Source organism: Alligator mississippiensis, chromosome 16, assembly GCF_030867095.1.
Source record: "Alligator mississippiensis isolate rAllMis1 chromosome 16, rAllMis1, whole genome shotgun sequence".
Taxonomy (NCBI): domain Eukaryota; kingdom Metazoa; phylum Chordata; order Crocodylia; family Alligatoridae; genus Alligator; species Alligator mississippiensis.
Window position 1 is genome coordinate 24,592,564 of NC_081839.1, and position 25,845 is coordinate 24,618,408.

Consider the following 25,845-nt stretch of genomic DNA (forward strand, 5'->3'; position numbering starts at 1 on the left):
TCATCACCATGATTTCAGAGACTAGCACAGAGAACTGGAGCAATTCGCCCAAGCAGAACTGGAGCACTCTATCTGCTATGTTGCATTACCACCCCTTGTGATTAGGAAAGCAGAAATCAGCCAGATCTCCTGAGTATTTAGTCTGAGAGGAAGGTTGTAGGAGATAGCTTCTGCACAGTGTTTGGGATACAGCAAGGGAGGGATGGAATAGTGGTTAGGACACAGCAGAAAGGGTATGGACACATACAGAATTGCAGCAGTTTCAAAAGAGCAACAGCTGTTACGTTGTAATTGCTACCAAAAGACAAGACAGGAATGATACAACTATGGCAAAATGGCTCCAATTTTAACCCTAGATGAAGCAGTGATGAAGTTGGAGCACTTTTGCTACATTTGTATCATTCCCCGATAGTACCTACATATTAAAATGTAACAGCTGCAGCCCTTTTGAATCATTCCCTTTCTGAAATGGCTCCAGATGTACGGATGTCCATATGCAGAGATAGTGGAGACCTGTAATTTTATACCAAAACTGTATCAACTCTGTGAACTCATTCAAGCAGTAATCTCTATGCCTTGGTTGCCCTGTCTGTAAAACCTATGTAAGGCTAGTAGCAACACCTTACCGAGCTTGTTGCGAAAGTAAACCAATGGTTTGCACAGAGCTTTGTGATAGCTTACAGAATACTCTTATTAGTGCAAACTATTTTATTGTTATTATTAGTGTTGGGATACTGCCAAATAGCTTGTGCCCCAAACTGTACATAATGTAACTTGAAAGGTGGCACACAGTCTATTTACTTATGTCTTTCTGATTAACTCAGTGCATGTTTCCAATAATTGTTTCGAACTCGGAATCTGGACAAAACCTCCAGAGCACCAAACTATCTGTATTATTTGCCCATTGTTAAAACTGTGATGGTAGAAACCCTTGGAGGCAGTGACTGCATGTTCCTTAATATTTGTGTGCAATGCTTTCCAAACTCCATAAACAGTAACAGTGTACGCACGCTGCACAGGCACAGCTTAATAGCCTGGAGGGACCAGAACCAGATTTCAATAGAGCCCAAGGCCAGATTTTCAAGTGCAGAATACCCAGCATTGGTGATACTTGAGACCAAATTTTCAGTTCACAGCCCTGCATACATGAAGAGCTGAGCTGTTTTGAAATGATGCCCCCTTCTTTTGGTGGGGGTGCATATGAGAGGTGCATGCTTCTCATGTTATATGAGAGGTGCATGCTTTTGAAACTGTGACTCTAAATCAGCGCTTCCCAAACATTTCCTCAGCATTACCTCGTTTATGACCCCCTTTCCTCAGCATGACCCCTCACTCCCAACTCGCAGGCCCTCATCCCCTCCAGATGCCCCTCACTCCCAACCCATAGACCCCTGGCCCTGCTGGTGCCCTTCACTCCCAATCCACACCCCCCGCCACTCCCCAGGTGCACACAGGGGCCCACAGCCCCTTGCCCCTTCACCCCAGCAGCGCCTGAGCTTTGGCTGATGCCCGCAGGTCACGACTCAGTTTGGGAACTACTGCTCTAAGTGGAAAACTGTTCTTTGAGTAATATTCCTCACTCCAATTAAACATGCACACATGCCCACATACACATGCATACCAGAATGCTCTAAAATTATCTCTAGACAATTTTTAAGGTGGTGCAGAATGAGCTATTCAGAACCTAAGCTAAAACACTAAATAGCACCTATTTAACCTAAAGATCCTACTGCCAGTGTCAGCAACGGTTTTAGGTACAGTGCCAAAAACACCCACAACCTGGACTTGTAAGATGTTGGACAGTGGATGACCCACAAGGTGTGCTATCCTTATTGTGGCAGTGCAACCCCATCCCCTTCCACGCCTTCAACCCCGTGCTCTGGCACTCATGTCAGGGGTTGCCTACCCCTGTTCTACTGCCTAGCAAATTTGTGTTTTACAGATAACTCAACTCCTTTACCCTAGTTTGTTCAAGTATGTTGACTGAATCAGAATTTTAGGCTACATTTCACATTAGAGCCTCAAAATGCACAAATATATTTTCACGCACGTGCGCAAGCAAGCTACCTCGTATGTCAACAATGAGGAACGCAAGCTCTTCTAATTATTTACCTCAAAGGACAGTTCATCTGCTGCTTGAGCAATGTATCTCTTAATAACATGGGCAGCAGCAATGGCAGGAACGTTAATGGACGATTCTTCATGGACTAGGAGATGATTCCCCTTGTTATCAATCTGAAAGAGAGAAAATGGTGGATTGTGAACAAGCTGAAGATGTGTGCTTGCGAGGATATATTTTACTGGTGCTCATGCATGGCAGAGATTTCAAGCTGATTCACAAAGACAGCACAGCTTGGGCTCCCCCTGAAGAGAACAGCGTGGAGGAACAATGTAGGACAGAGCATACGTAGAACTGAAGGGGAAGGAGAGTTAATAAAGAACATTTCAGAAGGTCAAATCTCCTTTCCATCCATGTGGCAGGCAATGAGAACGGTCCCTTTCTGCATCCTTTTACATCATTTTAACACGGGGATGAAAGTTAACACCTCCTGTTCTCACAGAATTATTCTGATTTTCTTTATATACTTAACATAGTTATGCAACTACAAAAATGACTGACAAGGAGTGCGTCACTCGGAGGAGGACGGTCAAGGATAGGAAGGGAACATGATTTTTAAATTCCAGTGAGAAATGATGGCTCTGCTGGCTATTTCCCCCTTGCCTGCCTTCCCTGTTTGGTTTTAAAATTCTGATCAGTTCACCTCTCTAAAGCACTAGGTAAGAGACAATTTTATAAGATTCTCAGTAAATTCAGAAACGTTGTTCAGAAGAAGTTACATTTTATTGCAGCTATTTCACTAGCATGTGCAATGGCTTTGCTGTAACCTTCACTTTCACGGTGTTTCTGTAAATTCTCCACTATCATTTGCCTCTCAAAATTCCTGTTCAATTCTCTTTTTGGGCCGAAAATTTTCCATGTCTCAACCCAAAGGGTTTTTTTTTTTTTTTTTTTGGTAAATTAGAGGAGAATGCACTGACCCAAATGATAAGCATTTAAAAATCAGCTACAGGAGAAAGCTAGCAAATTTCTCAAGGGTTTTGCAGTCTAATTACTGTCTTACAAAGCATAGAAGGAGCCCTTACATCAGTAGGCAATAGGAAGACTCTCATGCATCTCTACCCAGCCGGATTAGGGTTGGCATTGTTGACTAAGAAACACAGGTGGTCTTGAGCACTTACTCCCACTATTCTTTCCTTCACCCTCTGTCCAATAAGGTCTATTGTTTGAGCTGGAGGAAGACCATTAACGGATAAATCAGTGCTACAGCTGCAATCCATTAGATGTAAATAGTGCCACTGAAAGCACAGCACAGGCTCTGTTGAGCCACTTAACAGTGATGGCAAACAGGCACAATATTTGCTGTTTCTATGCAGATGCCATTACAAATAAAGTACGAGAAAGATATCAACAACTTTCAAAAGGCTTGCTACATTAGCAATATCTAGCTGCTGATAGGGAATGCAGGAACAGATATGTGCATCTCCCTCTGAATATTACTTGTCTTATTCTATTCCTGCACCCTACTTTACCAAGTAGCACATTGCCCATTGACTACATTTATGTATCACTCGTGTTGCTATCTTCTATTGTTTTGCAATCAAAAATGAAGGGTGTTTCAGATGACAAAAATCCAAATGGGAGAGGGGAAAAAAAACCCCTCTCAAAGTAGGATTTGATTCTCCCCTACTGTGTATAGCTGCTTAGATAGCAAACGTTACCAATGGTGCAAATTTGGACATAAAATTATTTAACAACTTTTGTAGAGAGGGAGACTTAGGAAATGAAAAGCAGTCCATAGACTACACAGTACCTCCATCCATGTGAGAGCAGGCCCACAGTTGATCTTGTTGCCTGCAATGGCCGAGAGCCGTGACAGATAAGCCATCAGCATCTGGGTGACCAGCTGAGGAAGCAAAAGAAAAAAGAGAATGAGCATGGATCTTCTGTTGAAAGGCCATACCAGAGACCTTTTAGCAGTGCATGAGGTTAATGCACGAGGAACGTAGGGGCGTTCTGCATCAATTCCATTTTTTTCCTGGACAAAGTGGGATTCTGTTGTTTGAAGGAGGCGAGAAATTGGTGGAAATTTTGTTACAGGAATTACCCTTTCAGCAACAAGCATTTGTCTTTTAAGGAATATGGGTCCTGTCTCTTGCTTCTTGATATTTCAAGGTACCTTAAATGACGAAGGCCTTAAATGTTAAAGTCCTTCTTTTACTATGAATTTCATATTCAAACAGATCATTTCAATTATGACAATCAAACACATCTGAGAGTCATTTAGTAAAACATAACAGAGGCTGCCATTTCCACACAGTTGTAAACACTTTGGAATGTGGCAAGTCAGATCGGTCCCTTTGTGAAACATCCATTTTTCTCAAACAACAAAGAACGAGTTTAAAAATATCCTTCCGAGCGCCCTGTTTGCAGTGGTAAAACCACTTTCACAAAAAGGAAAGTGAGTTTGGACACTGATGCTAAGTTGCGGTGATAGTAATGTGAAATATCAGTGCAGGTTAGAGCCTGCAGGAGCAAAAAATGCTGTTCTCCTGAGCATCTGTTCTAGTTTGTTTAATCTAAAATAAAAACAAATCAAAAAGCTGCAGGATACCACACAGCTGCAAAACCACATTCCAAGGAGCAGCAGTGACATTTAGTTTCATTGCATCTCTTATGCATCTGGATCCTCTACAGTCAACCCTATACAAAGTACAGTAGGTGCACTGGGAAAACAATGCTTAGGCCTGTGTGAAGTGACTAGTATTCACGGCAGATTTGGCTGATTCGGGGGACAGCGATTCGATTTGGTGATTTGAATCACTGTCCCAATTTGATTCGGCCGAATCTGATTTGGAGATTTGGCTGCTGCCGAATCACGCGGGCCAATTCCCTGCCCACTGTTTCAGCATGGCAATGGCTGCCCCACCCACCCCAGCACCCGGCACTTGGATAAAAAAAGTCTGACTCGGTAGGTGCGGCTGGGAGGGGGTGGGGGGAGGCAATCCCCACTGCCCCCCACTGTCCCATGCAGTGTGGGTGGCTCTGCACAAGCTGCCCAACCCCCACCCCGCTCTCGCAGCCCCCCCATCCCTTGGTTGCCCCACCTGCCCCAGCTCTGGCCCTTTAAGAAAAAAAAACAACCAAAAAACCCCGCACTCACAGGTTCCTGCCTCACCGGGTGTGATCCCTGCTGCCTCCCGTTGTCCTGCGGTGCATGGGGGGCTCTTCCATGAGCCCCCCCAAAGTCCCAAGGCTGCTGCAGAAGCTGATGAGTTCAGAGTTTTTTGTTTTTTCTTAAAGGGCCAGAGCTGGGGTGGGCAGGGCAGCCATGGGGGGGGGGGGTGGACTGTGAGAGCAGGGGTCAGGTTGGAAGGTTCATGGCAGAGCCCTCCATGCAGCATGGGGCAGTGCCCCCCCCCCCCCCCCAACCAGCAGCACCTGGTGAGTGGGGGCTTTTTTTTAAAGAACCAGGAGCTGGGGTGTGCGGGGAAGTCATGGGGGGGGGGCTAGGGGAGCAGGCAGGGGATGGGGACTGGCAGGGGTCCCCTCATTGTCCCCTCCTCCATCCCCTACTTACCAGCTTGGAGTTGGCTCCAGCTCCCTGCTGCAGCCACCAGGGACTGCCCAAATCATCAAAGCTCTCTGAATCTTTTCCAAAGACACAGAGCTTTGAGTCTATTTGGACCTTTTTACTGGTCCCCTGATTCGATTTGGATTTGGAGATTCAGCCACCAAATTGGGCCAAATCTCCTCCAAATCAAATCAGCACCTAAAGCTTTGCACAGCCCTAACAGTGCTCCAAAATGCAGATCTCAGAAAAAGTCTCACAATGAAGCCAATGTCAATGCTCCATTAGGATCAACAGAACTGCAATTTAGCTTGGTCCTGCATCGTCTTCAAGATGAAAGTCCTTGATGTTGGAAGCTGAGCCCTCCGGGTAGCTCCAAGACCATGCGGAGTTTCAGTGAAGTTGCTAGGGCTCTGGGGGAAAGGAGGCATCTAAATTCACATGGACAGGTGCCCTCATGCCAAGACTAGATCCTGTGGCTGTTTCTCAGAGCAAACTCCACCTGACTCCAGTTTGAACTGTCAAAGGTATAGTTTGATATTTTAGAGAAAGGCACATAAATGCAACACAATTCAAGTAGATTCCACAGTATTTTATGACAGCTCAGTTTGCAACAGGTGCAGTATAATCTACTCCCTCGCCCGCTCACTATCCCACAGCAACCCTTCAAGGCTCTGAGCTACTTCAAAAAATGCACAAATTCCACTGCTAGCAATGCTTGTGAAAAATAATGAGCCTCCACAGGCCAGCAGAGCCAATGCTGCAGGATGAGACTGCCACAAAATTAACCTTGGAGCATGTTATCCTACCGCTCTTTTAATTCCTCCATGTCCTTGTTAAATTTAGGAGATTAATATTTTCAGTCACACATCTTGTAGGCAGGTGACCACTGACCTCCAGGCACAATGAGTCAGGATTTTTTGACACCCATGCTACTGCAGTGAGGGACATGTGTGCGGCCACCGGACCCACTGGGAAGTGACCTATGAAATGAAGCCACGGGTACTGTCCTCCATGGTAATGCACGCTCCTCCCACAGACGCAGTGAGTTTTAACAGAGGATGCTTTGTTACGTCCTCTCTCTCGGTTCAAACAGCCTTCTGCAATTACACATTATGCTACTTTCCCCTTACAGTCTTCTGAAGCGATGCAGAAAAGATGCACCTGCTTCATCCAGATTATTTTGGATATAATAAAGCCTTCAAATTATAAATAAAGCAGGAAGTTTGAAATAAAGCAAGAGGAACATTACTGCTTTCATAAGCAGCCAAGCTGAAAGTATTCTTTTAACCAACCAGATTTCAGGTACAGGCAGTTCAACAAGTAATGAAAAATATCTTTACACACTGACACATAAGGACCTTGTCTTTTTAAATACATTTTCTGCAGCTCCTTTTAAGAACGCTTGAACAAACACTAGCTCTAACACTCATTTGAATGTATAATTAAGCAAGCTGGAACACAAATGCTTTATTTTTTCATTTCTTTTCTTCTCCTGTTTTCTTTACAAACTCTGGAACAATTTTAAGCATATAAATTTTATGCTTACGCTTACAATTTTCTCTCCTTTAAATTACTCTAGTCCTTTAAACCACAGAGCATTCAGAGAGAGCTGTCATTGTTAAAGTCAAGTCAGCAAATATCCACGTCACTGAAAATGTTTCCAATGATACAATAATATTTTGATCTAAATAGCTGACAGTACAGCATGGATTTTCCTGTTTCTCTGATTTCTCAACAACCGTTTTGCATTTAGCAGTGCTGCAGTTTCTACTGATTTGCTCAGCACTTTCCTTTGAGCCCTTCAAGTTCAGGGTAGGAGGAATATGCAGTTTCTATTACTCCTAATCAACTCCCCAAGTCTAATTCAGAGTCCATAAAAACTCTGCTTTTTAATGCTGTGAAAAACCTTCTGAGCATTTGCAGGTAGTTCTGAGTCTGATCACTACTTTAGCTGCTGACAGTGTTTGCATTTTACCTCTGGACTGTCCTTCAGGGCATCGGAGCGGGGTAGCTCTGAGAGCTGGGAGAAGCGCCGGTCATAAATACACAGGTGGAGATGTTTGTCAAGTACTCTGAAGTCTTCATAACTCCGCTTTACAATCCAGCTTCTGCCCTGCAGAGGGAGAGAAAAAAGCACCACGTCTTCATATATTCACCACCAACTCAGACCACTCTGATGAGCAGTGTAAAATGACAATCCTACCAGAAGCAATTCATCCTTTGCTGCCAATCTTCCCTTACGAAACACTTGAGTGTAAATACTGGAAGCCCAGTTCTTATTTTTATTTTAAACTTTAGCTTGTAAACAGTTTAAAATGCAATGATTCAACCTCATCCCTGGCATTAGTCCCTCAGATTTAATAAAGTTACACGGGGACTTGATCTGACCCACTAATTCTAAAAGATGATGCGTGTAAAAGCCCGTTTGTTCTGCCTATCCTACAAGGGTTTCATACCTTGCTCACCCCCAGAGTACCTCTGCATCCAGGTAAATTAAAATAAGATGTTGCAAGCTGTAGAGCTTAGCCTTAGTGGCTTCAAATGGGACTTTACATGGACACAAAGCACAACCAGCAGGTCTGGAGTCCGTACCATTGGTAGTAGACATTCAAGAGGAAGGTCATCAGTGGAAGATAACTTGGCATTCACTGAGGAACTGCTTCTGAATATATCATTTTCACAATTTAAAATATGGGCAAAAATACATTTCATGCTGTTGCTGCCTTGGGAGACAGAAGCAAAATCTTACCCTAGCAACAAAGTGCAATTTATTTTTGTGAAGCTTTTAATACACAGACACCATGTTCCAATTGCTTCCCAGCCTATTATAATCAATAAAAACTGTTGCACTAATACAGCAGTTTACAGTTTCAAAGCACTTTATGAACAGTAATTAATCCTTTCAGCTCCCCTCTGAGGGAGGCAAGATGATGATCTCTCTGTTTTACAGAGAAGGAAACTGAAGCAGGGACTAAGGACCTCCACAAAGCATCTCCATCTTCCCTTTCCAAGCCAAGATGCTTTTTCAGCCTGACTTTCCTAACAAAGAGTGGCATGAGCATTTTTTTTTTTAAATCCCACCAACACAGAGCACTCTACACCCAGCGGGGAGAAAATGAGACAATGAATCAAGCACGACACGTTAGTCATGTTGCTTAATATGCAACTGAGAGGGGCTCCCGTGCTGAGCGCCTGAACAGAACAGCACCATAGAGATGGGGAGTGAATTTGCTCCATATCACATACAGCAATGTTACTGCAGAGCCAGGGATCCGAATTCAAGAAATGACATGAAACGGCCAATAGGCACAACCGCGATACGTGGTATAATAGGTGAAGTGGAACACGAGAGCCAGTGGCAACCACAACACTAAAACTTGTCGCCTTGTTTTCAAATATTTTAAGAGGTGCATTTGTAGGTCTGCTAGAGTCTGCTGTCCAAGCTCTGGCCGATGGGTCTAATATAGCCCATGATGGTCTGGACTCCACGTTGTGGCTTCCTAACCCCTGGCACAAAGGTGCAGTCTGCAGACACTGCTGGTCCCATCACACAATGTTCTGCTAAGATCCAAGCAATTGCTTGCTCAGGCCAAGCCAAGCTACAAAGCTGCCAGCTGAGATCTTCAGGCCCAGCAGCTCTCTATTAAAAATTAAGCTGCCCGAAACAAAATGGAAAGTGGATAAAAAATACAAACTTCCTACCATATTTGTGCCCAGTTCTCCACAGTTTCTTGCAGAAATAAATCAAACTTGTTTCTATTTATGGCTTCGCTCTATGTCAGGAGTGACATAAGAAGCTCGTATTTCCTCAAAGACCCTGTTTGATTATTAAAATCTCTGCTTGCACACTATTGTGCAAGCTTAGGATGATGCCCATTCTTCAATGTGGGAATTTGCTTAATTTTTCCAGCAACTTAATTTGCTATTTTTAACTGCTAAATCCAAATGTTATTTACCAAAGAAGTGCCAGCAATCACTTTGGGGTCAGTTAATACACAAAGTTTCTACAGAAGCTGTAAATTCAGCTCTGTAATCTCCTCGACAGCACTAGCTATTTTCTGTCTAATTCATATATATATATATATATATATATATATATATATATATATATATATATATATATATATATGGGTTTCACAGCTCCAGTCTGTGTGTACTGTACTTATAACTCCCACTTTCATACCACAAGTATCAATCAATATTTCACAAGCCTGGAAAGGTAAGTTCCACTACACTTGAAGCACTGAAGTTTTTTAACTTTAATTCGTGTTTTCCTTTCTCTCGTCTGTCCATGTTGTCTTGCTTTATTTCTTTACAAGATAAAAGACATTTGCAACTCACTCTGTCTTATACAACTGAATTGTGACCCTTACTCTTTGGGCAAGTTCAACATGACCCTCAACTGAGCAGCAGCAGGGCCCCACCACGCAGACACACAGATCAAGAAACTGTTGCAGTCCTTTCTTTTGCGTTTGCCAGCTGCATATTAACAGGACATTTCCATAAAGTCCTGTAGGCTACTTGTCCAAAGGTCAATAAATTTCCACGGCATTTTTCAACCACTGATTATTACTGTGTCATGAATGACAATGCTTCCATGATATCTTTTGCTTAAATACCAGCTTGCTGTAGATATGCGGTGTCACTTAGTCGTAATTAAGACAATAAGACATAAATTTACAAGACAGGAATGGCTGGGGTCAGCAAACACTGCGGTTTGGAGCAGCGGAGCGTGTGGAATCAGGCTGTGGAACAGAATAGATGATATAATAGACCTTTGCTCATTGTTTAATGACACAGTATCTAGGCTACTGGTAGCTACTAAGTCTATCAGATTCATGTATGGATAGTTTCTAGGCACGCTGGGTTCACTGACTGCTAACTAACCTCAGTCAGAACAATAATAACCCTGGCAGTTATATACCGAATCGTCTTCCGGAATTGCATTTCATGCACTGATGGCCAGAAGAAATGTTCCAGTATGCTGAATGCAAATATTTCCTTACATTCTCAGGCTCCGAGCCTGAAACAACGCACTCGTGTGTTTAATTTTCCATTCATGAGTATTTCTAAGGGAAAGCCTTTGCACAACTGGGACCTACATGGTTAAGTTTTATGGAAACAGAATGCAGTCACATTACTTTAGGATGCAATATAATTTCAGGGGAAGGAAATCCTTGCAATGGGCTTCACAAGAAATTGGACATCATTTAGTGGAGATGTGTATAGTAATGAATCCAATCACACAGAATTGTAGAAAAGCAGAGCCAGAAGGGACCTCAGGAGATCATCTAGTCCAGTCCCCTGCTCCAGGCATAATCATCCCTGACTAAACCTTCCAGTAAAGTGTCTGTATAACCTAGTCTTGAACATTTCTGAGAAAGGAGATTCCACAATCTCTCTAGGTAGCTTGTTCCAAGCCTTAACCACCCTCACAGTGAGAAACCTCTTCCTAATCTCCAACCTAAATTTCCTCTGCTGAAGTTTAAGACCACTGCTCCTAATTTGACCCCTATAGCCACAGAGATTAATATATCTCCATCCTCTCTATAACTGCCCTTCAAGTATTTGAAGACTATTATCAAATTCTGCTCACAGTCTTCTCTTCTCCAGAATAAATAACCCAAGTTCTTTCAGCCTTTCCTCCCAAGCCACGTTTCCCAGGCCTCTAATCATTTTGGTTGCCAACGAACAGTCAGTACACATCAATACCAGCTTCTTGGATGATCTTCCCAAGATAAAAACAGGTAGGTAAGTACCTGAATTAAGTTCTCAGCCAGACCTGTAGGGCTATACAGCCAAAATCAGGCCAGCAGCTACCTTGTGAAAGAAACATCAATCAAATGAAGATCCTACAGTTCACTATTACATTGACTGCAATGTCTTTTCTAATTCTAAAACACCAGAAGGTTTTGCAGAAGTAAATTGCTTTCTTCAGAAATTTAATGAAACCATAGAAATGAGACAGAGAAAAACAATTAAACCAGCCTCATGGTTTCATCTTCATGTTTGCATTTTATAGAGAAGCTAAACATTACAGGTGCCTCAGGCAACTAATACATATTAACAAGTAAGAATGATTTCTTTTCATTATACATGGTCTCTTAAACTGCCCTTCCATGTCAATTCCTGTTCACTTGCTAATTTCTACACTGCCAGTTTTATTTAATTATTTTCCCCCAGTCTGATTTATGGCTGGCCCTTATTCCGAAAAGATGCTCTGTTCAGAGCACTTAAATACACACTTAACTGCTATTCAAGTTAATGGGACATAATCATACACCTACATTTAGGCATGCATGTATGGCAGTAGAGCTCAATCTTTTTGGACTCAAGGCATGCCTCAATGGGCTCGAGGCACCCCTCCATAACTTTTGTGAACTGAGTTGTGCCCAGTTTCAAAAAATAATGTACATGTTACAATACTTCATTCCCTGCAGAGAGGCTGGGCAGTGGATTGACCAGACAGAGACAATCTTGACCCTGCACTTACCTGCTTATCTCTTCACTTATCTCCTCAAACCTCATGGCAGCCTTCATACAATCTGGCAGCACCCCTGGGTGCCACAGCTCCCTGATTAAGAATCGCTGGCATCGGGGACATCTTGGATCAGGGCTCGTGTTTATGAATTCAGGGGCTTTTCATTTCCAAGGCATTATATGCTCAGTAAAGAAAAGCAGCTGAAACTAGTGAGAAATTTTCTAAAAAAAGATTTTATTTTGACAGAAAACACAGTCCATAAAAAACCTAAACGTTTCAAATGACGTGCCAATGTTGACAAACCGAAACATTTAAATAACACAACAATGCCCCCCTTTTAAACATTTTAGAATGAAAAATGTTGAATTTTCATTTCAAAATGACTTTAAAAGACAAACCGGTTGTATACACAAGTACATAAAATGATAAACAAGGAGGATGAAATCAAACCATAGTGTTTTGGTTGTACCCAGAGTACTGCTTTCAGAATTTTGTTTTGTAGGAAATGTCAAAATTTTGCCTTCGTTCCATTTCGGAGAGAAAAAAAACCATGCTGAAATCATGCAACTTCCTCGAAATCAGATTTTTTTTGTTTCAATTCCAACCTCTTCTTCAACTGCTTTCTTCTTTACACGTTGCTGCATAGGATTTAAAATACTCTTTGCTATAAAAGCAAGATGAGATTTCAACTCAATGTAATGAGTTCACTGCAATGAAGCACTCCATTCCTTCCTGCTAGCTCAGTGACAAAAATGTCACGGTAAATATGATTAGAGATTACTGAACCAATCATTTAATTTCCACCGAGGCAGAGAGTTGAACCTTCGATTAGTGAAAACATTCAGCTGCATTCAATTTATAGAAAGCTACCGCTGCTGGGCATCACGGGAAACAGATTCAGTGACGGAGATTCACAAACACAGCTCCTCAAATCCATATTTTTAGCTCCCCCGATCAAATAGCATCAGAGAGCTGACAGACGGCCATAGCCAGAAGGGGGTTATGCAGTCTCACGAACCATTCTCATTTGGTGATTTCCAAAGCACGGTATCATTTCTCCCTCGCCCCCTCCCCACACTAGATACACAATGCTGGAGGGTGCCATGGAGCTGGCTTCATTAGTCATGAAATTAACTTGCTCTCTGCTGCACTTCTCGGTTATTATTGGACTGGGAACAAAAAAAGACAAATTAAACCGAGTCTTTTTTCTCTCTCATCTTTATTTCATTTCACTCCCAGTCCGGGTTCAACCAGCACCTCTATTCCAGCACTTCTCAAACTGTTCGTAGCCTGTTGCCCCACGCAGGGGTTGTTTGCTTCCAAAAACAGCTCCCACTACCCTGACGACAATTAAATATGGGGATATTTTTAGAGGTGGCTTGATTTTTTCTGCTTAGAGTCTGGCCTGAAGAGCCTCCCCTGTGGCTGTCTAAGCAGCTTCTGCTGGGTTGTAAGAGGAACTGAACCACCAAGAAAGTTAATGGGCAGCTCCACTGCTCATTTCTGTGAAACTTAATAAATAAGGATGCCTCTCACAGAGGCTCAGATCCTGCTTCTTTTATGAAACACTTAAGCTTGGCAGAAAAAAGACAGCCTCCTGTCTCAAGATTTCATAGACATTAGGGCTGGAAGGGACCTTGGAAGTTCATAAAGTCCAGCCCCTGCCCCAGGGGCAGGAAGTCAGCTGGGGTCATAGGATCCCAGCAAGATAAGCATCCAAATTTCTCTTGAAGGCATTCAACGTGGGTGCCTGAACCACCTTCTATGGCAGTCTATTCCAGACCTTGGGGGTTCGGACAGTGAAGAAATTCTTCCTTATGTCCAGCCTGAAACGGTCTTGCTGGAGTTTATAACCATTAGACCTTGTCATCCCTTGGGGCGCTCTGGTGAACAATCGTTCCCCCAGATCCTGGTGAACACCCCTGATAAACTTATAGGTGGCCACCAGATTGCCCCTGAGCCTGAGCTTTTCCAGGCTAAAGAGCCCCATAGCTCTCAGCCTGTTGTCATAAGGTCTGTTTTCCTGACCTCTGATCATGCGCGTGGCTCTCCTCTGCACTCTCTCAAGCCTCTCCACATCCTTTTTGAATTGTGGAGCCCAAAACTGGACGCAGTACTCCAGCTGCAGCCTTACCTCGGCCGAGTACAACGGGAGAATGACATCCCGGGATTTGCTTGAGAAGCATCTATGGATGCAAGCCAGCATTTTGCTTGCTTTACTAGCTGCAGCATCACATTGCAGGCTCGTGTTCATCTTGTGGTCAATCATGACCCCCAAGTCCCTTTCATCTGTAGTGCTAACCAGCGTAGCTCTGCCAAGCCTATAAGCATGCTCAAGCATGCTGTGGGTTTTTCCTCCCAAGGTGGAGAACCTTGCATTTTTCGGGGTTAAACGCCATCAGGTTCTCATCCACCCATTTTCTGAGCCTGTCAAGGTTAGCCTGGATCGCCCTCCTGTCCTCAGGTGTGGATGCTTTACCCCAGAGTTTGGTATCGTCGGCGAACTTGGCCAGTCCGCTTCTGACTCCAACGCCCACATCGTTGATGAAGATGTTGAACAATACAGGTCCAAGGACAGAGCCTTGGGGGACCCCACTGGTCACAGGGCACCATGACGATTGACTTCCATCGACCACCACCCTCTGGATCCGACCACGGAGCCAATTCCCCAGCCACTGCTGCAAGAGAAAGATCCTGCTTCATCCAGGGAGGCACATGGCTCTCCTCTTCTCTCAACGCACAGCCATATTCACAGAACCAATGACCAGGCAGCAAAAAAGGCAACGTCAGGCACCAGGGTTTGAGGATTCTTGCTTCTCGGGCATTGGACTCAGAACCCTTATGCACCTTCATCATCTCAGGATCCCATGCTACCAGGGAAAAGAAGCACAACAACCCACCAACCTCTTGCTCGGTAATTTCAGGGTTAGAACATTTACCCGGGCAGTGGGAAACACAGGGAGCCGGCTACACTTAATTGAAGGGAGTCTGAACTCACATCTCACACTTCCCAGTGATGTGCCCTAACTATCCAGCCATGGGCTAGATGAGCTGAGGACTTCCTCCAACCTTCTTGCTGAAGCTGGGCCACTGAGCAGCAAAGAATACAAGATCCATGGCGCCAGGAGCCTGATAGAGCATGCAAGATAGAGCCCGATTCTACAGCCCAGTGAGGCGCCCAGTGCTGTCTACACATTGTATAGATAGGACGCTGTCCTGTCCTAAGGACTGAGCATGCTTCCTCTGTAATATCTCCATGATTTATTTTATTTATTTATTTTGTACGATGGATGGGATTATTCCTTCCAGGTTCAAACGCTCAGTCATCCTGAATTTTTGACAAAAGTCACGTGGCTGCCCTATGAACCACATACCAATCCATGTGACGATAGACAGGAAATCAAAGAGAAAGTAAATGGCACAAAAGTCAGATATCACTGATGCCATAGCAAAAACAGTGAGAAAAAACATCACTGGGAAAATGCCAGAATCTAACTGGAGGCTTCAGCTCTGCTGTGGGGGTGACATTTACAGCAGTCTGGGTTTTAGGGTTTGTATGTTATTCCAACATGACCCTTCAGCCCTTTTTTGCAACAAATCACAGTGGAAAATGGCGTAAAATATAGTCAAAACAGAGAACAAATCAACTACTTAGGGTTTCCCCAGGAAATATTTTTGTCTGGCATCAGAGGTGGCTTTATATAAAAGTTGAAGTCTATTTATCAAACATTCTTAGATTTCCCACCTCCTAGTATAGTCTAACAACTTCCTTAATATTAAGAAAATATTAAAACCAACATAAAAGTGAAGGGAGTTTGGACTGGAGTCAAGCAAGGCCAATTTACTACTGCATGAGAGCATCTTCACAGGGGTTTAAAGCATTCTGACTTCCACACATTAAATTCACACCTTCAGTTAATATGGCTTAATACAGAGCATTAGCAGGCTCTACAAAATGCCTCATGAATGCAACTGGAATATAACTTTTCAGCAATGGGAAGCTGTGGGTGCAAAATACACAGAGGAAAGATTGGTTTTAAACAAGGGAAAAATGACAACAAGCCTCCAATTCAGGGCTTCACTTGGAATTGCTTAAGATGGACATATGTGAGAAAGACACTGCTGCAAGAGAAAGATAAGAACAGATATAGCTCAGACTGTAAGATATGGAAGGCACATAAGAAAGCCCAATGTGATTGCCCAGTGCGCACTGAGCAGCCTAATTCCACGGTAGAAACTAATGCTCTTATTAAATTGTTAACACAGATTGATGTAGCAATGTTAATTACTTGCAAAAGGCAAAAATATAGTAACCACCCTAAGTTCTCATCTCCTCTCTCTTCCACACCTCCTCTTGTCCCTGTCCTACAAACCATTCTTCTGTGCACTTCTTGATTGCGCCTTTTGAACAGGAAAAGGAAGAAGATGTGTTGAAAAGCTGTTTAGGAAAACTGGTCTCCCATAATCCTGACCCAACTGAATAATAACCAAAATCTCTTAAGAAGAGCTGTTCTCCCATGCATTCCAGCCCAGTTAGGTTAACTAGGATAAATGAACAGACTTTAGGTTGCTAATCTGAAAAAGGGGCAGAGAGCCTTTTGGCCAGGGGCCATCACTAAAGCCATAAGAAATAACCAGCCACCAGGCAATGGTTTTGTCCAGTCTTTGCTGGAAATACTCACGTTTTGGAGCTGCAGTGGAATAAGACATTTTAGAATCATACAAATGGTGCACAGCATCTAAGGAGATGATGATCCCCCCCCCCTTTTTTTCCCTCCTGAGCTAAGTTTGTTTCTGAACCACAGACTGAAAAAAGTGAGACCTTAAAGCTCTTGGAATCTGAAACAAGATTTACATCTTTCAGTGCCTTAATGAAATTCCCTTCCCTCCTGACATCTTGTAATGTAAACACTCTGACATCAATCATCTCCCTAGTAAAATTATATAGCAAGATCAATGGGTCAGAGAGCCATGGAGGAAGGGGGGACAGGATAAGGAAGGGTGAGAGAATGCGGTGCCTAGGGGCCTGCCTTTCTACGTGTCAGAAAATTAAAATCAGATCCCAACTTGAGCAGGCATCACAGAAGAAACGACTCAAAGCCACCAAAAAACTAACGGCTGAGTACTGGGAACTCAAACTCTACCAGTTTAAAGGCATCATCGCAGCAAATGAATGTATATCTATTTACAGGTGGTTATATACACTCTTTATGTATATTTAAAAGGAGTAAGCCACTGACCCCTGTCTATGCTCCCATATGTGTCAGACAACAACATCCAGGAAGAGCACACACCAACTGCTGAAACTTCCTTAGCCTGACGAAGGGTTTTTGAACCCAAAAGCTTGCTTAATAACTATTCTCCAACCATTTGAGTTGGTCTAATAAAAGATATCAAATTCACCCAAGGAACCTTGTCTGCCTATGTCCTTAGACCAACACAGCTACAACCCAAACCCCTCAGACAGCAACAGTAACTCTTTAACACTTTTCTTCCTGACACGCTGAAGTGCTTTACAAACGAAAGGAGGTACCATTATCCCTATTTTCTGAATGGTTAAATTTGAAAGCAACTTGCCAGAGGTCACCAAGACAAGCAGTGGCAGAGTAGCAAATAAACCTCCATTTCTTGATCCTCACTATTGTGTCTCATCTAACAAATTGAATGCATTTTTTTGAAGGCTGATCAAAGCATCAAAGCAGTATTATTCAGTGATCATTCAGTAAAAGTAATCACCAGGGAGCAAATCTATGAAAGAGGTTACAGTTCCCAAGGCAAGAAACTTTGTTTAAAAAAAACCCAGTTAAGGTTGCTAAGCAACAACACTGCACTTACCTATCACATCATTTGCCAAACACATAAATTTAAAGGTGTGAAAATGATTAAAGACGTGATATATTTGACACTGCTTCCATTACAGAAACACAACGTATTCCTGCAGAGTACAGATAAATGCAGGGCTCATCGCAATTATAATACCAGACCTTAAAACATTTTGGCTGGGCAGCAGCATGAATAGTGTAGCAAAGACAAACACTGGTAGTGCTCTAAGGTGCAGCCTCCGTACAAACACCACGGTTCGTCCTCAGACTTGGTTTGAGGATCAATAAAAAATAAATTAGGCTGGAGTGAACACGGTGTGCTAGAACCACACGATGTAGTGGGTGAACATCTGTCTCCACCTGCTTTTAGGATGTGAGAACAACAGCCATCTGTTATTTTCATGCAACAAGTGGTGTCCTCCCTTGCTCTAAGCCTGCTCCTTCTATCTGCCATTATCCTTGTGTTTTGTCTAAGCACAATCCCCAAATTTCTCTGCAATGTGCAGGTCCCTGGGCTACACAAAGCTTTAGCATTTCACTTCTGTGGCACAGTATGGAGGACTGAAGGCCTACACTGCAGGATGCTCAACACTTTAGGGTACAGTCTGTGTCCTCTCCAAGTGTCTTCAAACACACTGTGCATCCTGAGCATACACGAGAACAAAGCAAATTTGCTGAAGCATCTATACCTATTTCTGAGAAGCGCTGCAGAGACTGGCTTATGGCCCTTTCTGGGCTATCTTAAAGGCCAGAAAGCACCACCAGTGAACAGCTTTCAAAGCTGAATATGACCAAAAGTTAAGGAAAAGATGCAGGAGATTAGAACGCTAAATAAAAAGCACACAGCAGAAGAAATCCGGGAGGGCTTGGAGAAGTTTTATAACTGAACCAACACTGTAGCCAAAATGGAAAAATAGCTGCTTTTTTGGCAGTTGCACACACTGATTTTAAGAAAAAACAGATTGAACAGCGACGCCAAGACCTACAAAATGGAATATTTAGGGTGGGTCATTTTTCTTTAACGTGTGCCATCACCGACAGGGTTCCTTTGAAAGGTAAGCCACAAAAGCCTAAAAACAAACAAAGAAACAAAATGCCTCACAGCCACAAATTAGCAAGAAAATGGATCAATTAAAAAATATACGCAAGGAAATCGCTTCCCTCTTCTCTGACCTATTAATAACTGAGCTCCTACTGCCGTGTTTACTGCAACAGCTGTGCCTGCCCCTTCGCTTAATAGACACACTCTACCGCCCAAGCACTGCTCACAGTAGCCAGGAGGGTATCAACACTTGCAGAAAAAAGGGAGAACTCGGAAACACGCAGAAACAGGTTGGTTTTGTGTTGTTTTGTGTTCGGAGGGCATATTCCCCCCTTTTGAATGGAAGTCTGCCAAGTCTGTTACTGACTCGTGAGCTCAGTTAGTTACTGAATTTGGACAGCGTGATAGAAGCTGCACACAAAACACAGGAAGATGCGTTTCCTACCCCACCAAATTATCAGTCAATAGGGGAAGAATTGTGTAAATACAGGTGGGCGTGAGGTCAACAAGAGCTTTGCCACTAATTTCAACAGAAGATTTATGTCACTGCACAAACCATTTTTGGGGGGTGTGATTCAATGCATCGTACACAGCATAGCATAATAAAGCACTGCAGTAGGGCAATTTTGTCTAGGACCAGGACCATATGGCAAAGGCTATTTACGTGCACAAAAATTCCCTTTGTAAAATCCTTTCTGAAATTACTGCAGAACTGTGCAGCAAAGGAGGCAAGCTTATAGCCAAGCTATGATAAGTGCCATAATGTGGGCCAGCTGAATTTCTGCCAGTGAAAAGATTTCATAAAAAAAGAAATGTTTCTCCACGCCTACCCCTAAATATTCTCTGTGGAAGGCAGCTTTTTTAAATTGTTCCCTGGTGTTTATTGTACATCACAGCCCCGTAATGTCAACAGTTAATAAAGATTCCTCTGGAAGATGCTTGAATTTTTGGGTCAGGACGACGAAAGACCTTTTCACAGCATCAAAGAAGTTCCAAGTGCTTGTGCCACGCGGCGCTGTGAAAATCTAGAGTGTGTGTTGCGGAGGTATGCAGCACGGGAAGAGTTACATATATCATTGATAGTGCATCAGCTATTGTACAGTGATGTCTTGAGCCACTGAAAACCCAGGGTTAATGTTGAACATGTCAAATCAGGTCATGAGCCTGCCCAGCAGCAACCAGAGTTGCCCAGCATTGTAAACCAGATGCCAACCGCCATGAAATTTGGCATATTTGCTCTGCATATGCTGTACTCCAAAACAGATGTCATATAGCACAGCATGGAGTGGGACCCATGACGGTAAGCGGCAAGGTAACTGGAAACCTGTTTCCCAAAGTATAAATATTGACATTTCCCCCAGAGAAAACTGGTTACAGTGTTAAGGGTTCTTGCTGACCTGACAAAGTGGGATGCGCTGCCAAGATCACCGTGTCCTCTCTGCAAAGCCGAAATGGCCATCTGTCAGCACAATCCACAGGGTAGGGAACCCTTCCTGATTTTCATGGCACAAAAGTCCTATCTTTGAGGGCATTGACCTCCAAACGAAGCCTAGAAGTTATGGGTCCCCAACCCACTTTGGAGCCAACACATCTTCAAGTCAGCTGCAACTTGCTTCAAATGTCAACAGTTCAAAAGAAATCTCTTGAAAAGCCAGAAGGCAAGCGTTCAGTGACTATGTTGCATGCAATCCACCATGATACGTGCTCAGAGTAACGTTTCAGTCTGTGTGGAGGCCCAAATGGGGCCAAGAGCTATAGCAGGCAATAAAAATGCAACACCTTTTATTGAAAGTTTCATATTTGGTACTTTCTCCTTAAAGCCCCAGCTCCTGGGCTAGGGACAGACATTACACATAAACCAGTTTAAACGATCAGAAATTAATTTAAACCTGTAACAGAGCAGATGTTCATTCAGTGCACATAAACCAACTTGAAAATGGCTGAAACTGGTTTGAGATAAACCTAGTTGAATGTGGTATCAAACTTAACTGATTTGGGTCAAATCGGTTTATACAATGTCTGTTCCAGACCTCTTGCTGGTTTAAGTTACACCAGAGTCCCCCAGCATCCCGGCATGCTCTCAGGGCTGGGTGGGGATCTCTGCTCCACAGCAGGGTTGGCCCCTCTGCTCCCTGCCTGGCTTCCCCCTGCTCCCCCCACTTCCCTCCCCATCCTCTCTGCCTTACACAGACACATCTCAGCATCAGCTAACAGACCACATGCTGGCTACGATCCGTTCTGCGGCAGACAGGACAAAGGCAGAACCAACAGATAGCTGGTAATGTTCCTGTGTTGTTTTCTTAATAAAGTGAGATAAAGCATTGAGTTAGGGGTAAGAAACACTGTGTTATCAATTCCCTGCTGGGCTGGTCAGAAGACAGGGGGGAACCTCTCCCTAATCAAAGCGTCTTGCCAGGACCTGGCCATGCCCCCCCTCAGCTCAGCACTGTAGAAGGGAAGGGAGGGCTGCTCTAGCACCCCCCGGCTTCTAGCCTGAGCCACTGTAGGCATGGGATCTCTGTTCGGTTACAAACTGATTCAGCCTAGCCAGGTTAGACTAACCTGCAAAGATTGAATCAATTCAGGCTCAGGCTTTTTGAATGTCTGTCCCTAGCCCAGGAGTCTTGTGATGACATGGAAAAAAAACTTGGTTTTCATTTAGAGAAATAAATTTAAGCTCCCACTGGTCCTGATAATAGAGAAAAGGATGAAAACAGGTACTGTAAAGGCTTAAAACACTAAAAGCATGGTGGGGGCTCTAATTTATAGAGAGGGTTTTTAAAATCTGATTGGGCATTTTATACATGTGCTTCAGGAGAGTGTGTGTGTGGGAGGGAAGGGGAGCGTTTTAATTAGAGCAACTCCAAGAGCCCCTCTAATTAAAGTGTCCAGAGCACCTCATGTATCAGCATCCCCACACTTCTAAATGGTGGTGGGGCCCTTTATCTAAAACTTGTCTTTATTTAAAGCTCATTTTGAAGTGTGGGGATGCTGATACATGAGACGCTGGAGGTTGCTGGAGCATGGTAATTACCAGTCCAGCAGATTCAATTAATCAAAACTGCTTGTGTATAGGCATCCATTATTTTTTATGCTCATATTATAATTCCTGGTTACTGAATTTTGAACATTCGTGGTTGGAAATACTGAATACATCTCTCTTTGTCATTCTGTACCCAAGACAGAAACTTGGCCAAAATATGGATCTGTGCATTAGTTAGTATGCTCCCTTGAAATGTGTGTTTTGTTTGCAATTTTATGTGTCCTAAAATTTTACTTACCTAGAGACCACCAAGGCTTTTTAGTACACAAGGAAAACTGATACGCCTACCTATGCTGGAATAACTCTCCTGGGTGGACATACTGTTCTGGAATAAAGGCACTTTGATTCTGAAACAGGGAGTGTTCACATGGGGAACCAATTCCAGAACTGGTGTTACAAAATAAATGCCCTGGAATAACTAAGTCCATCAATCTCCCTGCATAGACAAGCCCAAACGTCAGTTTTTATACATACAAACATGCCAAAGTTTGCCATAGAAGCTGAACAGCAAGATGGCTAAGAAAAGCAGGAACGCACAGCAGAATCCTTTCTTTTTTGGATTTCCACCAAACCTGGTCTTGGAAAAGTTGTAAAACAAGTAAAATTGTAGAGAAACTGCTGCCCTGAGATGCATTTACACTTGTTTTGTTACGAAACAAAAAACAGTGCTTCTTTAGAACAATTTCAAGCCAACTGTCCTCTTCAATTTGTGGCTGGGCCCAGCCTTGCCCTACAAAGCACCACATGACAATCAGAGGCCCTGCCAAAATGCATCACTCAAAGAGAAACCATAATCACTATTCTGTCCGCTTAAATTTCAACAGAGACTTTAACTTTTCCTCCAGCACTGAACAGAATACATTTGGATACAAGAAGATTGATCTCTCTAATTCAAAGCTTTCCTGGCAGGCATGATGCCCAAGGGACACAACATTAACAAACTTCATATAATTGTAAAAGCCTTTACAGCTTCAAAAAACATTCATGGCGGAACAGCCACATGATGTGCTTTTTTGTTTTGAGAAACAGCTTTCACTCTTGCTCATCTTCCCTTCCTGACTGGGAGTGTGCCTGTGCATGCTCTTCAGCCCTTTCAGAATCATAGAAAGTCAGGGCTGGAAAGGACCTCAGGCATCCACATCTAGTCCAACCTCCTGCTCAAAGCAGGACCAGTCCCAGCCATCATCACACCAAAGGCTTTGTTTAGCTGGGTCTTAAAAACCTCCAAGGATGGAGGGTCCACAGCCTCTCTGGGTAACCTGATGCAGTGCTTTAATACCCTCCTTGTGAGAAAGTTTTTCCTAATATCAAACCTAAACTTCCCTTGCAGCAACTTAAGCCCATTGCTCATTGCCCAGTAATCTGCCACCCCTGAGACAGTCTAGCTCCATCCTCTTTGGAACCACCCTTCGGTAGTCCAACGCTGCTATTAAATCCCCTTTTGGTCTTCTCTTCTCCAGACTACGTGGGCGCATGTAGATGAGTGGGGAGGCTGCTCTGATGCACTGTAATTACAGTGCACCAGAGCAGATTTGATTAATCGAGTCTGCGGGAACATGCTAATTAGCACACTCCAGCAGCTTCCATGTCTCATGCATCAGCGTCCCTGATCTTTATATTGGTAACAGGGGCGCTTTAACTAAAGCTTGTTCGATGCGCTTTAGCTAAAGTGCTCTGTCATCATTCTGAAGCACAGGGACCCTGATACACGAGATGCTGCAGGCACTTTAATCAGAGCGGCTCTTGGAGCCACTGTAATTAAAGAGCCCCCCTTCCCCCTCACCCCCAGAGTACATGTAAATACTCCCAATAAGTCCAGTTCCCTCAGTCTCTCCTCAGAAGTCATGCATCCCAGCCCCCAAACCATTTTCACCGCCTTCCACTGGACTCTCTCCAACCTGTCCACATCCTTCTGTACTGGGGGGCCCAAAACTGGGCACAGGACTCCAGATGTGGCCTCACCAGTGTTGAACAGAAGGGAAGAATCGCTTCCCTCTATCTGATGGCAATGCAGTCCAGTATGCTGTTAGCTTTCTTGGCAACAAGGGCACACTACTGGCTCACATTCATCTTATTGCCCGCTGTAACCTCAAGGTCCTTTTCTGCAGGGCTGCTGCCCAGCCAGTCAGCCCCCAGCCTGTACTGGTGCATGGGATTGTTCCATCCTAAATGCAGGACTTTGCACTTTTCCTTACTGAATCTCATGACATTTCTTTTAGTCCAATCCTCCAAGTTGTCTAGGTCTCTCCGAATCCTAGCCCAGCCTCCAGTACATCTAATACTCCTCCCAGCTTTGTGTCATCTGCAGACTTGCTGAGGGTGCAACTCCATCCCATCTTCCAGGTCACTGATCAAGATGTTAAACAAAACTGACCCCAGGACTGATCTCTGGGGCACTCTACTTGATACTATCTGCCAACTAAATATTAAGCCATTGATTACTACCCTCTGAGCTAATTACTACACCATTGATTACGTTCCCATCCACAGAATGATGTATACAGTGTATAGGAATAAGAAAGGATTACATACTAATCTTCAAGCTCCATACACCAGCAACTGGGAGCAGTTTAGGTCAAAAGAGACCTGATGAACTAGTCAGCGACCACCCTTAAAGTCATGACTTGCTGATGTACAAATGCTACCATCCTCAAATCAATCCACTGAATAATTTCTGCACTAGGATTTGATGCTGAAATCTTACCTAAATAGATCAGAAGCCCCCCGTGACTTTGTTGGATAAGCCAAAATGACAAGTCTAAAAGCAGGCCTAATTTTGCATCTGGTAAAAGAATTTGGCTTAGCACAGGCAGCTCCATGACACTGCATTGATCTCTGCAGTTTAAATTAATAAATACTCAACAGCTAAGTTATACACCACTAAAACCCAGACCCATGCATAATGGTGATCCTGTTATTATATCTAAGCTGTGCAGAAGCCAAAAACAGCAGAAGGCAATGCTGTCCCCACTTGCTTTGCCACTGTGTATTTAAATGATGAATGATCAAAGGAAGCCATGAATGGAAAAATTAAATGCAGGACTTTGGGATACAAAGCATAAGGAAAGGAAAGTTCTGCAAGTGGATAAGTTTACATGCATAAGAGTAATGGTTATGAGCCAAGGTCATCACCAGTTGGGTTATGGGTCATACCACACACAGGCTAAAAACAGACACTGGATTCTCCTAGGACAACATCTTTTAGTCTGGGATCCTGCAGACGTACACGTCCACTGTCCCACTTTAAATACCCATATAGAAGTATCTGAATTGATCAGGGACAATCACAGATAATTCAAGTTACTTGCTCTGGACAACCACCCCAAGGATAAACCCACTTGTCTGATTTTAGCTATAGATGCCAGGATGGTACAAGAGCATATTGTTCTAGCAGCTGTGGTTGGAGGATAGGAAATAATCTGTCAAACTAGCACAGGTCTGTGCAACGCTGCCATCAGATTCAATATTTCCGCCATATCTTCATATGCGATACAAGACAAACGGTAACTGCAGCATTCCTACTCTATCGGCTGCCCATCTGTTAGCATGCAATTGCACTCTAACTCAAGAGAGCTAGTAGCGTTATTCAAGGGCTTGATACTAGCCAGCCTTCTAATACAGAGGGGAGGCATTATGCAGAATGACCACCTGCATTGTGAGAGCGGACTGCAGATTGATGGTCAGATATCCCTTCTGTCCCTCGGCACTACTCTGCATACCTGGAACAGTGATGAATCACAGATCAAGGACTTATGCTTAAGTCCCATGGTCAAGTGGGAGGGTTAAGAGCTAAGTCTGTGCTTCACAACAAAAGGGCCCAATAC

At 43.6% G+C, this 25,845-nt stretch overlaps 1 protein-coding gene across 6 annotated transcripts in view; it reads right to left on the bottom strand.

Moving 5' to 3' along the window:
* The window catches only part of ARHGAP32 (Rho GTPase activating protein 32), a 470,146-nt gene that overhangs the window by 114,031 nt on the left and 330,270 nt on the right, over positions 1-25,845 (bottom strand). For all 6 annotated transcript variants that reach the window (XM_059719723.1, XM_059719722.1, XM_059719720.1 and 3 more), the window contains 3 exons: positions 7,609-7,746; positions 3,873-3,965; positions 2,113-2,235 (listed from right to left, as the gene is read on the bottom strand). In XM_059719723.1, coding sequence (XP_059575706.1) covers positions 2,113-2,235; positions 3,873-3,965; positions 7,609-7,746 — 354 coding nt within the window. The remainder of the gene's footprint in view (positions 1-2,112; positions 2,236-3,872; positions 3,966-7,608; positions 7,747-25,845) is intronic.